The sequence below is a fragment of the Rhinolophus sinicus genome, chromosome 15 (genome assembly GCF_057876585.1).
Source record: "Rhinolophus sinicus isolate RSI-liver-muscle chromosome 15, RSI-T2T, whole genome shotgun sequence".
In the NCBI taxonomy this organism is placed as follows: domain Eukaryota; kingdom Metazoa; phylum Chordata; class Mammalia; order Chiroptera; family Rhinolophidae; genus Rhinolophus; species Rhinolophus sinicus.
In genome coordinates, this window is record NC_142515.1 from 101,147,091 (window position 1) to 101,159,895 (window position 12,805).

General features: G+C 45.0%; 1 protein-coding gene across 3 annotated transcripts in view; it reads left to right on the plus strand.

The window, feature by feature from the left end:
• The first annotated feature begins 3,121 nt into the window (after positions 1-3,121).
• The window catches only part of GALNT7 (polypeptide N-acetylgalactosaminyltransferase 7), a 122,889-nt gene continuing 113,205 nt past the window's right edge, over positions 3,122-12,805 (plus strand). For all 3 annotated transcript variants that reach the window (XM_019733248.3, XM_019733249.3, XM_074338319.2), the window contains exon 1: positions 3,122-3,298. In XM_019733248.3, the coding sequence (XP_019588807.3) occupies positions 3,173-3,298 (126 nt within the window). In that variant the 5' untranslated portion in view covers positions 3,122-3,172. The remainder of the gene's footprint in view (positions 3,299-12,805) is intronic.

Here is a 12,805-nt window from a genome sequence, read left to right on the forward strand (position 1 = left end):
CCCAGGGAGTACATTATACTTTTACATTGCAGCCCAAGAATAGGCACAATTTCTTTTGGTGGGGTTTCCTTTAATGGAACAGGCACGAGGAAGAATTAAAAAACAAATCTTTAGGCCCTAACCTTTTGCATACTGTCTGAGAACTCTTATTTATACTCTAGGCCCAGAAGCTAGGTAATACAGCCTGGCAAAGAGTACACACATAGTAGCAAGAATTCTGAGGCTAGAAAGACCTGCTTTGAATCCTAGCTTGAAAACTGTAATACCACCAACCTAATTCAGATTGTGTAAAAATCAAATGAAATAACAAATGTGAAGCATCAAGCACATACTAAGCATTCAAATACCTCTCTTCTTTTACCTTGCTTCTGAGCCCCCAGCTGGCCTCCAGCTGAAGTTACCATGTCACCATCCACCACTTGTGACCCCATCACCTGGCAGAGGACAACACTCTCTTGGCCATCTCCTATGTTTCTCCAATTCACTTCTAGTCTCTACCCTATTCCTCTGTGAACCCTGGGTTAGACAAGTCAGAAGTATTCCAACATAACAATCCCTGTCATAAAAACACTGCAGCATTCATTAAAAAAAATTATACCCACACACAACTGAGACTTGCTCATTACATTATCTGTACTTTATATTTGCCTATGTATTTGACCTGCATTATACCTTTTGACAATATTGTTAAGTGACTGACCCTGACCTAAGCTTTGAATGTAGCTCCTCATTTTCTAACCAGAGTTGTGTCAACTCTGCAGAGGCTACCTCTCAGCAAATGTTAAAATGGGTATATATTTTAAGTTATACTTTTAGTTTCTTTTAAATGTTGTTAGGACTTAAAACATAGGCTTTTACAAACTTTATACCCATTCCTCAATGTCTAACGTTGTGTCCTATCACACGTTTTAAAGTCTGTAAGTGCAAAACCAAAGGGGGGAGTGGTGGCAGAATCTTCTCAAAATAGTGTCTGCCCAAGAACCATTCCAACTACTTTAGTGATAAGTACCACTTTCAATTTTCATACCTGCCCAACCATGCTCATAACAGTAAAAATAAAGCTTCCTATTTTCTTAGTCATAAAAATGTGTCTCCTTTGACTGTGAAAATGAGAGCACAAATGAGAGGGTTTAATTACTTCCGGTGGAGTTCAGCTGCTAATTTCAAATAGAATTATTCCCTCATATGCTCAGAGTAAGATCTCTTGAAGGTTTCTTGTTTCAAGCCCAGTCTCTGTCTAGGGAACTGTCTACTTTGCAAAGGAGTCCTCCACATCTCTTAACAGCTCAAGTGGGGTCCAAAAACGATCCTATTCCTGCCTTCCAAAATTATCTAACTAAATCTTTCCCTAAGCACCCCTTCCTTTCAGTGTTTCTCCGAAGGTGGTGACCAGATGACCTGGATCAGAATCACTGTACACATTAACAGGTGGGTGATTCCTGGGTCCCAACATTGACCTGGATTCTCACCCAGGAGCAGGGCATTAGCTTTCTACATTACCCAGCAGGTTCAACATTTTATCAGTTAAATATTCCACGTTTTTCACCAAAAAAAGGTCTTCAGTAAAGTCTCCCTTATACTAAAAGCAACTGGTTTTAACTTAAGTGGTTGATAAAAATGCTGAATCAGACAGTGATTTGTGTTAAGACACTTGAGCCCACCTCCTTCAGGCTGTGTGTATCTTAGGCTTTTATGAAATACTATGTACAGTTATTCAGCCAACCAAGAATATAGCTAACTATAGTGTTATCCATTCTACATTTCATCACGTTGTACACAAGGATGTCACTTCAAATATGTCGTGGAAATTCTGTAATTATGGCATTTACAGAATCCCCCAATATTTAAGGTATTGTAACCCAAACAGTGAAGCACATGATGTTAGTTTGGTACTATTCTTTATCTATCTTGATGATTCAAATTCTCTATTTCATTCTGAAACTTTAAATTAGGAAATAAGGATGTTTCACCATCCTAAAACTTAGGATATTAAAAATTCTGTTTAACTTAGACAGTTTAGGATATGGTACATTGATAACGTAGTTACGTACACTTGGCATACAGTAAAGTGACTGACATCCTCTGGGAGATAGGGGCACAAAAATCATTTCCTCAGGATGCATCATTTGCCTAAATATTTGTCAATATTCTTTCCTGTATAATTTGTCTCAGGCAGACAAGGTATTTGAAAAACAGAAATCAAGCAACCTCCATCAAGTGGCAAAAATCAGGGTCTTAGAATAGAAACTTAGCAACCCATGAACAAGGTTGATATTGCTTATTGGCGTAAGATTGGCTTTCTTCTGAGTAGCTCAAGAGAAAGTGAAATACTGGTTTATTTCTAAGTGAGCTCCTGCATCCTCCAGTCCAGTGATATTTGCACATCTCACCTGGGCCTTTCGGTTACAAATCCACCTCCCTAAGGAGCGGTGTGAAAAGGCAAGAACAATCAATAAGAAAAAAATCCTCCCAGCTATAAATCAGCCACGTGGAGCTGCAGCTGCGGCAGCGGTAGCCCTGACTTCCTGGTTTGCTTCCTGCAAGCCTAGCGGCGGGGGGCTCTGGCAGTGGGTGTAAGAAAAGAAGGGGCGGCCAGAGCCTCTCCAGGTCCGCGGGAAGGAGCTGCGGGCCGGTAGATCCTGGAGGGCAAGGGTGTTAAGGACAGAGTTATGGCCCGCAATTACAATAAAAGTTTGGGAATCTGGAAGCTTTAAGAGCTGAGCTGCGGGGCAAAGGCTAAGGCTAAGGACCAGACCTGGGGAAAGTGTAAGTTAGTTACAAGGTATTGCGAAGGAGGTTGGTGTGGACAGTGGGAGACAGAAGGGGACTGCGGATCTGGAGGGGGTCAGGTAGACAGGAAGCCTAGAGGAGCGAGGCACACGGGTAGGTTAGAGCTCTGCGGAGGCCGCCGGGGGCGGTGGGGGTGGCCGCGGACGCGGCACGCAGTCCGAGCCCTCGGGCCAGGGGAGGAGGCGGAGGGAAGAGCCCGGGGGAAGGTAGAGCCTAGGGGAGTTCCGGATCTGAAGCTGGAAAGGGCAGCCAGCGGAGAGGGCGGCAGCCGAAGCGGCAGGGGTGGGGGAGGAAGGAGGAGAGCCGGAGGAGGGGGAAGGAGGGAGGGGAGAGCTGTGGCGGCGGCTGCGCCCGGCGGTGTGTCTCTCGTCGCCGGAGGAAGATGAGGCTGAAGATCGGGTTCATCTTACGCAGTTTGCTGGTGGTGGGAAGCTTTCTGGGGCTAGTGGTCCTGTGGTCTTCCCTGTCCCCGCGGCTGGACGACCCAAGCCGGCAGAACAAGATGAGGGTGAGTGACACGCCCGCCCCCTCCGGCGGCTGCGACCTGCAACTTGTTTTGTTTGCGCGCGCTAGTGGCGGGAGCCGGGGGCGGCGGGGTCGGGAGCGGCGTTGGCACCGCAGCTCCGCAGGTGGTGCTGGTGCAGCGCGGGCCGATCCGGGGCAACGAGCCCCACGCACTCTGTCCCCGCCGCCGGCCCGCCCCTTCGCCGCCCCTTCCTCCTGCGCTTCCCCGCCCCGGGCTCCGCTCCCGCTACCCGCTCTGCGGCTGCGGGTCCCGGCGACCACTCACGCCGGGACTGCCGGGCGGAGCGGGAGGAGATCAGGGTCCCTGGTTAGGTGCGGGGGGAGCGCGGCCGCCCAGCCCCGGATTCCTCGGTGCTGGGACCGCCGCGGTCGCGGCCCGGGGACGCGGGGTGGGTCCAGGCTGCGGCCTGTGGCGCGGGCAGGCCTGAAGGAGGCGAGATGCCGCCGCTGCCATCACCGGTCTGGACAAGGCCCCTCGGTCCAGCCTTTCCTCCCTTCACCGCCGGTCCGGGGGTGCCCACAGCCCGGGGCTCCCCCAGCCCGCCTGCCCTCCCGCCCGGGTGTGGGAGGGAGATGGCGCCCCGCCTCCGGCTCTTAGGAAGAGCGCCGCCTCCCCCTCAACTCCGGTGGCCGCGAGATGGGGTGCGATGTGCGGCTAAGGCCTCGCCCTAGATCGGCCCTTCCTCGTGCTTCCCTGTCGAGGAGAGCGGCGGTTGGCCCCGGGGGGAGCTTGGGGGAGATGCCGCTCTGCTCCCGGGCCCGGTCCCTACCGCTCCGGCGGAAACCCCTTTTCCCCCAGTGGCATCGCTTGCCCGCCGGCTTCGGGCCGGCGCTGTCGGGGGGCGTGGAGCCGGTTCCCCATCCTGGGCTGTGGCAGGACTGCTCGGCCGGAAAACTAACTTGTGCGGGCGCCCCACCGCTCTGCTGCCTGCTCTTTCAGCCCGACGCCGAGAGGCGCAGAACCCCCGATTGCTCCGCTGGGACGCATTTGTCTGCCGCCCAAGGCACGAGTGTTAGGTTTGACACTCCCTTGCTTTGGAGGGTTTAGTCAGACGCCTCGGAACTTTAGTTACCCGGAGCCACGCCGCGAGGGGTCCGCGGCAACTGCAGCTTCCCTGACCCTGCAGGTGGATGGTTTGCAGGCCTCGCTCTCCAGCCTGGCCCGCTCCCTCCAAATGAACCTATGCACCCCCCTACTTCCCAATCCTGGAGCCCGGGCTATTCCCCTGGGCCCGCTGCTCTTGGGGGCAAGGGAGGGAATGAAAAGTTCAGGGGCTGTGGCAGGAGTTGTGCTCTGTTGTAAAGTGCCTTTTGCAAATATTATCGGCATTGCATCTGTATGATCCCCTTTATTAACTTCTGAAAAGTTAGCATCAGGAAGTTGAATGAGAAGATTCCTTTCTTGAATGCTAGGAAGAGATTTCCGTATCAGTTCCAGCCTATATGATATTAGGTTTACTTTCAAGTTTTAGTATTTGAGGTCTTTACTGCAGTGGAATCTCTATAATATCTGGGGGTGGATTCCCAGCCAAGTCATCCAAGTTAAAGATAATCAAAAGTACCAAATTTTCCTTTTCAAAGTGTTTGTGGTTTTAAGCCTCTCAACTTTCATGCAGTGGTGATGCATGATTTTATGATTTTACTTTCAAAATGATTTATTGACAAAAGATAACTGGATATTGCAATTGTTTGAGAATATTTGTTTTAAGCCAAATGACCTTTTACGAAGAGCTAGAAATGTTAAAACCCATTTCTAGGAGAGAAGTTGAGGAAAACTAACCGTGTTCAGAATGTCCTGCCCTTCAGATGACAAGTCTTCTAAAGAGGTGGAGGAACATCAGCACCAATACCTTACTCTTTTGGCATGTTTTATTCATGCTGATGTATAAGTACCCAGCCACCAAGCTCATTTAATAGTTGTAGGAGGTGGTGATATCTTAATTTTTGGTCCAACTTACAGTCATGAGCTGCATAATGACATTTCAGTCAACCAGGGACCTCATATACAACAGTCCTGTAAGATTATAATCAAGCTGAAAAATTCCTATCACCTAGTGATGTGGTAGCCACCTTAATGTCATAGTGCAAGGCATTGCTCACGTGTGTGTGGTGACGCTGGTATAAAGCTACTACTCTGCCAGTCATAAAAGAATAGCACATACAATTATGTACAGTACATATACTTGAGAATAATAATGGACTGTTACTGGTTTATGTGTTTACTATTCTTTTTATCATTATTTTTGAGTGTGCTCTTTCTACTTGTAGAAAGTTGATTGTAGAACTGTTGTGCCAGGCTGGCAGCAGCCTCTTACATCTCGTGTTTACCATGTCTCTTGATTGCATCGTGTTTCTTGTCCTTGATTTAATCTCATGTTGTTTTGTACAGTGACATGCTGTACAGGCTTGTAGCCTAGGAGCAACAGGCTATCTCATATAACCCAGGTATGTAGTAGGCTGTACCATCTAAGTTTGTGTAAGTGCCCTCTATGATGTTTGCACAATGACAAAATCGCCTAAGGACACGTTTCTCAGAAGGCATGCTCATTCATTAAGCGATGCAGGGCTATATTCGATCAAGTTTGTCAGTGGATCCAGTGTAATTTACATCATTTGCCAAAGACAGATGCTAACTTTAAGACTTTCAAACATAATTAACATTAAAAAGAATGCTTATGGATCAGGAGAGCCAAACCCTTTTATTAACTTTGCAAGCATAGTAACTAAGGTATAGATTATACATCATAAGAGCATAAATAAAAGGACTATTGCCTCCCTTTAATGAAAACTAACCTAAGAGCTTCTGACATAAAGCACTAGAGAAACATCACCTTTAGGGAAGATTCTGACCAGTACTCAGATTCTGACCGCCAAGTTTCCCTTACCCTTGTGGTTCTTTTAGGTTTTTTTTGTTTGTTTGTTTTTTGTTTTTTTAAAATTTATTGGGGTGACAATTGTTAGACTAAAATTACATAGATTTCAGGTGTACAATTCTGTATTACATCATCTATAAATCCCATTGTGTGTTCACCACCCAGAGTCTGCTTCCATCACCATGTATTTGATCCTCCTTACCCCCATCTCCCACCCCCTACCCGTTCTTTTAGTTTATGATTGCAGACGCCTCCACCCACTGTGAGACACCTGACTTCTTTAATGCTGATCCACATACGGACTGTTTTGGATTTCTGTAAATGGCCTGAGATAGGCTAGAACAATTCAATTTACCAAATATAGGTTCTCCGTCTACTCCAGTAAGCTTATACTCATATTTCCACCTGGTGCCACTTTTTGTCTTGTATTTTCAATGTTCCAGGCACTAAAGTGTGTTGCAACCTGGTCCTTTTTAAACTTGGACTACTTTGTGGCTTTAGATCAGCCCAGATACTATTGCAAAATGCCTTACCTGTGGTCAAGACAAGAGAAACACATTTCTTATCTCCCTTCTATCTCTGGGCCTCTTGCTGTTTCTCTGAGGTGAATGATGTGAAAAATGATTTTACTGTTCAAATCTTACTCTGTTGTATATGATTTGAATTATTGGGCAAACAGTTTTGAGTGCCTACTATGTACCAATGATAGTTGTTGAGGAAACACTCATTGCCTCTAACCCAGGGGTGTCCAAACTTTTTTCAACGGTTTTCACCCAGGGCCATATGCGGTAAAATACACAAACAGCCGGGCCACTCACTTGAGGTGAAGTACGTATTGTCTCACCTGGTTTATTTAAGTAAACTAAATATATTTTTGTAATTTGCTGTGGGCCAATTAACAATGGATCATGGGCCGCAGTTGGCCCTGAGCCACAGTTTGGACACCCCTGCTCTAACCTTATGGATCTTGCAATCTAGTGGGGGGAAAAGACATTAATCATGACTCCACAAGTCAATCAATAAAAATTGTCCTACATGCTGTGAAAAAAACCATAGGGGGTAATAAAATGGGAGAGCTTGGTCATAACCTTACCTGGAGACAGGACTTTTGAGTTGAAATCTGAAGATTAGAAGAAGAGTAGTTGTTGAAGTGGGGATTGGTGGGGGACACCCGAGAGGGAGAAGTATGTGCAAAGGTTCTGAAGTAGGACGCACCATGGTGAACTGGGGACCTGGAAGAAGATCTATATAGTTAGAAGTTGGAGAGTAAGAGAAGAGGTAGAGTGAGGATGCAAAGGTAAGTAGGGGTCTTGTGCACCATGCTAAGGATTAGGTCTTTAGAGCAGTGGGGATTAAAGGATTTTTAAGTAGGGGAGAGATGTGGTCAAAATTGTTTTGAAAAGAACACTCTGGCTGCCTACAGAAAGTATGAATTGGTTTAGAGAAAGAGCGGATAGTAGGAGTCCTGTTGGAGGTTATAATAGTTCAGGTGGGACATGATGTTGCTTGGATTGGCAGGGTGACAGTAGACGTGAAGGAAAGTAAATTGATTCTATAGCTATTAAAGATACAGAAGCATCAGGGCTAAGTGATTGGATGTGGGAGGGAAGGAGAAGAAGGTGTCGGGAGGCCTAGGATGATAAATTGTGTGTTCCATTACTGAAAGTTCTGAAGACAAAATTCATACATTCTTATGTTGTATTTTATGATTATGGGAAAACTTAATTTTTCAGGCTTTGTCCTCCGGGTATTTTAAGGTCAGCATTTATTAAAACCATCTGTTAAGCACTTGCAAAGTACAAAAAGTTCCTTTAAGTAAATTATAGTATCTCCCAGAGCATTTATTCCCAGGTTTTACCCCTGAGTGAATATTTAAAGTTGAATCATAAGCTTCTGAAAGTAAAAGTTTGTAATGGAAATATTGAAACATCTTTCAGTGGTTTGATTATAGCAGATTCAGTACTAGTGAGAAGCTGCCTGTAAACTGAAGATTCTCTGTGTGTGCAGTTGCTACTTTCGTCAAACCATTAGGTTCAGTGCATACATATTAGGACTAATTCAGGAACCATTCCTAGGCAGAGAAGTTTTATGTGATAAGCAAGCTAAGAGCAGTTGAAAAGAATATCTGTTAAATGAGGATGAGTGACTGAATTGATTACCTTGTTACAGTCAAGTTCCACTTTACCAAAGCCATTTTATTACGGTGATGATTGGTTGCAACCTGAAAAACTCGGCCCTTGACCATGAGATTTTATTTCAAATGGAAATGCCATTTATACTATTAGGGATGGAGCTATCACTTAGCAAAAGAGTATGTATAGTATCTTACGTCTTAAGTGGTCACTGTTGTCTCAGTTCCCCAGGTGAAATGCCTGGGGTTGGTTTTTGCTCTTATTTTGCTGTCCTTCCCCAACCCCGCAGTCCCGTTACCAAGTCTAAGAATCTGGGCTTTATAGATAGATCTCTTGAAATTAATGCAATTAATGCAGACTTTTGTGTACATGTGTATTCTTCTAGGTTGAGAATCAGAAATTTTCATGTTTCTCAAAGGTGCCTGTCAACCACTGACTGAGCCCTTTGGAGACACAATTCATGTTTCCTGCTCATGGAGTGTCTCCCCAACCTCCTAAGGTACTGAACCATTCAGTTATGACTCCCCCATAAATCAGGACACCCTGAAAATGCAAACGACTCATTGTATCTCTCCATGCTGTGAAAGTGTTTTCTACTTAGTGGTCAAAGGTCAGGCATAAGATACCTGTTACCACCATACCTTTCCCCCTCTGCCCCACCAGGACCCCACGGAGAATACCAAGAATACCTGAAGTAAAAGCCCCTGCTTGCAAGGGGTCACATCATAGTTGAAGAAAAAGATGCAATACTTCCATGACCTGGGTTTCTTCCCCTCTTCTTAATCCAAGCAATACAAGGAAACAACATGAGAGCTGTCACAAGGATAGCTTTCATTAATAGCCAAACCAGTTGTTGATGTAGAAAAGCCATTCAGAGAGAGCACAATTACTAGTAAGGAAAGAAGGAAAACTGTTGAACAGTTTAATTTGGATAACTGTTTTGTGAATTAGGCTAGCTGCATGGAATGGGAGATAAGTTGTAGATAACAATTTAGGTTCAGTATAAGCTGCATTAGATCATCAGTAAATTGGAGACAGAGGGAGAGAGAAAATAATGCATCATGAATGAAAATCAGAATTCTGAGCTTGGGCCATGTGTGAACAGAATATTTGTAAATTCTAACTTCAGAGTTTTAAAAAGAGTTGTTCAACAAGACGTGGATAGCTATTGGATAAATGGGAATGATTGTTGATCATTGAATATTTCAAATATTTATTGAGGGTTTATTTTGTGCCATCCATTGCTCTCAGCATTGGAGATACTACTATACTGCATAGTGGAGGAGGTGGAAAGTTTTGACATCATAGAGATGTTACTCAGGTCTTGACCTAATAACCATACAGTAGGTGTTGTGTCTATAATAATAGCAATTTTATTTTGATGTGTAAAGTCAGGTCTTTTTTTTTTTTTTTCTTTAAGATTTTGTTGGGGAAGGGGAACAGGACTTTATTGGGAAACAGTGTGTATTTCCAGGACTTTTTCCAAGGCAAGTTGTCCTTTCAATCTTCATTGTGGAGGGTGCAGCTCAGCTCCAGGTCCAGTTGCCGTTGCTAGTTGCAGGGGGCACAACCCACCATCCCTTGTGGGAGTCAAACCGGCAACCTTGCGGATGAGATCCCATGCTCAACCAACTGATCCATCCGGGAGCTCAGTGGCAGCTCAGCTCAAGGGACAGCATTCAATCTTAGTTGCAGGGGGCAGAGCCCATGATCCCGTGCCAGAGTCGAGGAGTCGAACCGGCAGCCTTGTGGTTGAAAGCCCACTGGCCCATGTGGGAATTGAACCAGTAGCCTTCGGCATTAGGAGCGCGGAGCTCCAACTGCCTGAGCCACTGGGCCGGCCCAAGTCAGGTCTTTTTACAGTACCTCCCAACCGACCTCCAGTCATTTGCTCAAAATAACGTATTGGGGGCTTTCTCCCTATAAAGAACTGGGCTGGGTGCTGGAGATGGCAGGAACACAGACTCTAAGCTTCTCTCATAAGGGAGGTAACCAGTATAAATATGTAACAGTCATAAAAGGAGATTCTTACTTGGCTATAGGAGATGGATGTTCAGAGGTGAGAGTGAAAAGCATGGCATTTGGTTAGACCTGGAGTGTCAGTGGGATTTGGACAGGTAGAGATGGAGGAAAAAACATTCTAGATGAGAGGAATGTGACCAGAAAGAAGTCTGGCTTACTGGTGAAAAGTGGTGGAATTTAAGGTTGGGAAAGAAGTTTGGGCCGTGTTTTGCAGGGAATTAAGTGGTAAGCTTGGGAACTGGGTTGGAGTTTTATTTAGTGAGTAGGAGAAGCTTTTTGGAAGTTTTGAAGAGGAATTGAGGGAGTGGCGACATTCATCTATTCATCTACTTTTGATTCACTAATTCACTCAACAGATATTGAGTGTCTTATAAGTACCATCTATTGCTCTAGGCATTGGAGTTTCCATAGACTAGTAAATAATAGCAACGATAATAGGTAACATACATTGAATCCTTACTTTGTGCCAGGTAAGCATTCTACATGTTCTATGTTGTTTAATTGCGACAATAACCCTCTAATGCAAGTCTGATGTAATCCCCACTTTATAAATGAGGCCGCTGAGTTACCGAAAGTTGAGCTCTTTGCCCAAACTCATTTACTTAGGAAGTGATGGAGCCAGGATTCAACCTCAGGTGTTCTGACTTCAGAACTTTGCTCTCAGACCCTACCCTATGGATTTTAACAACATAGATGAGACCTTGTGGACTACATTGAAAGGGGGACATAGAGATCATAGGTCACTTCCAATAGCAATAAACACTGTAAGACAATATAGGATAATGTGAAAGAGAAAGGGCAAAGGGGACCACTCAGGGAAGCTCAGGAAAGGTAATGGCTGAGCTGAGGCTTAAAGAGTTTACATCTGTAATGCAGTTCTGAGGAAAAGCATTCCAAGCAGAGGGAACAGGAAGTGCAAAGCCTCTGAGGTTGGAATGAGGCTGGAATGTTTGAGGAATAGAAAGAAGGCCAGTATGCCTGGAGCATGGTGAGTTTGGGGGGAGTACAGGACTTGATAAGCTCGCAGATGTAGGCATGGCTTTGGGTTTGATGATAAATTATATGGTCATCTCACAATGTGAGATAGTCCTAGATAAACAAAATGAATAACTTTTTGGGCCACAGGTTTGTGGGCCAGATGCACAAATAACAACTGTGATGGGTGAGACAAAAACTCTATTAGCTAAGTCCACTGGGTCTTGTGGGATCACCAACAAAGCAGCATTGAGTCTGCGGGGCTGGGTGCTGTCAGAGAGCTCGTCTTTGAAAGGGAAGGTGGGAGGAACGAGTACATGAGAATGGAGGAACAGTGTTCTTCCACACTGCATGAAAGATTGCAATGAATCCTGGGGACTGCATAGCTGGAAGATTGGATTGGGGGGTGGAGGAATGGAGGAGAGGACCTTAGAAAAATAGATAGAACGTGAACCCTGAAAGACTGACTGGTCAAAGCTAGGCTATAAGGATTAATCTGGAAGCAAGTGAAGGCTGGATTTCAGTGAGGAGAGAAATGTCTGTGGGACATGATGAGACCTAAACTAGGAGAGAGACCAAGAACATGAATATGAAAAGAGAGAATGAAAGTGGAATTACCCAGTATAACTGGTGGGCAGAAGAATCATGCTGGATGGACTAGGAAATGAAAGATGCTGATGCCTTTGGAAGGACTAGAACTGTCGGAAGTGTGATTCTTAAACTTCAGCAGGCATCAGAATCACCTAGAGGGTATGCTAAAACACAGGTTACTCAGCCTCATGCCCAGAATTTCTGATTCACTAGGTCTGGGTTAGGGCAGAGAATTTACATGTCGAACTAGTTCATGGGTGATACTGGTGCTTGCTGTTGGTCCAGGGATCACACTTTGAGAAGCATTAATATGGAGAATGTGTAAATTTAGGAGCTATGAAACCAAAGAATTGTTTGGTTTGGACATACAGTATTTACAGACCACAGGTCAATTCCGTGAAGGTGTTTACCAAGTAGGTGGAGTGCAGGATAGAAATCAATACTGGATGCAGAGTGCAGTTCATTGGCAGAAACCTGAGGTCTGAAGCTCGGGCAAGTGGATTGATAGATTAGGAAGTGTGTGTGGATAGTGGAGAAAAATGTGGGTAGGAAAAAAGAAACATGGAAAATGCCTTAGTTTAAGTATTGGGAAGGGGAGAGATGCACGAAGGCACAGGCAGAAGTAAAATGCTTTAGAGAATATTGCCCTGTAGAAAACATAGGCAAAGATCATTTCTTTAAGGGCAGGACCATCAACAATTTCAAATGCTACAATATTTGAGCAAGATCAGATTAGAATTAAGGATGCAGCAAGTGGCTGTGAAAGCAAGTCTACCTGCCTGCTAAACTGACCAATGGTACTTGGGCCTAGCGAGGGACAATAGTTAGTTGTATTTTCAGTGTCATCTCAATAAGATGATCCAGGAAAACCAGCTCAGATAAAAAAGAAATTCAAGT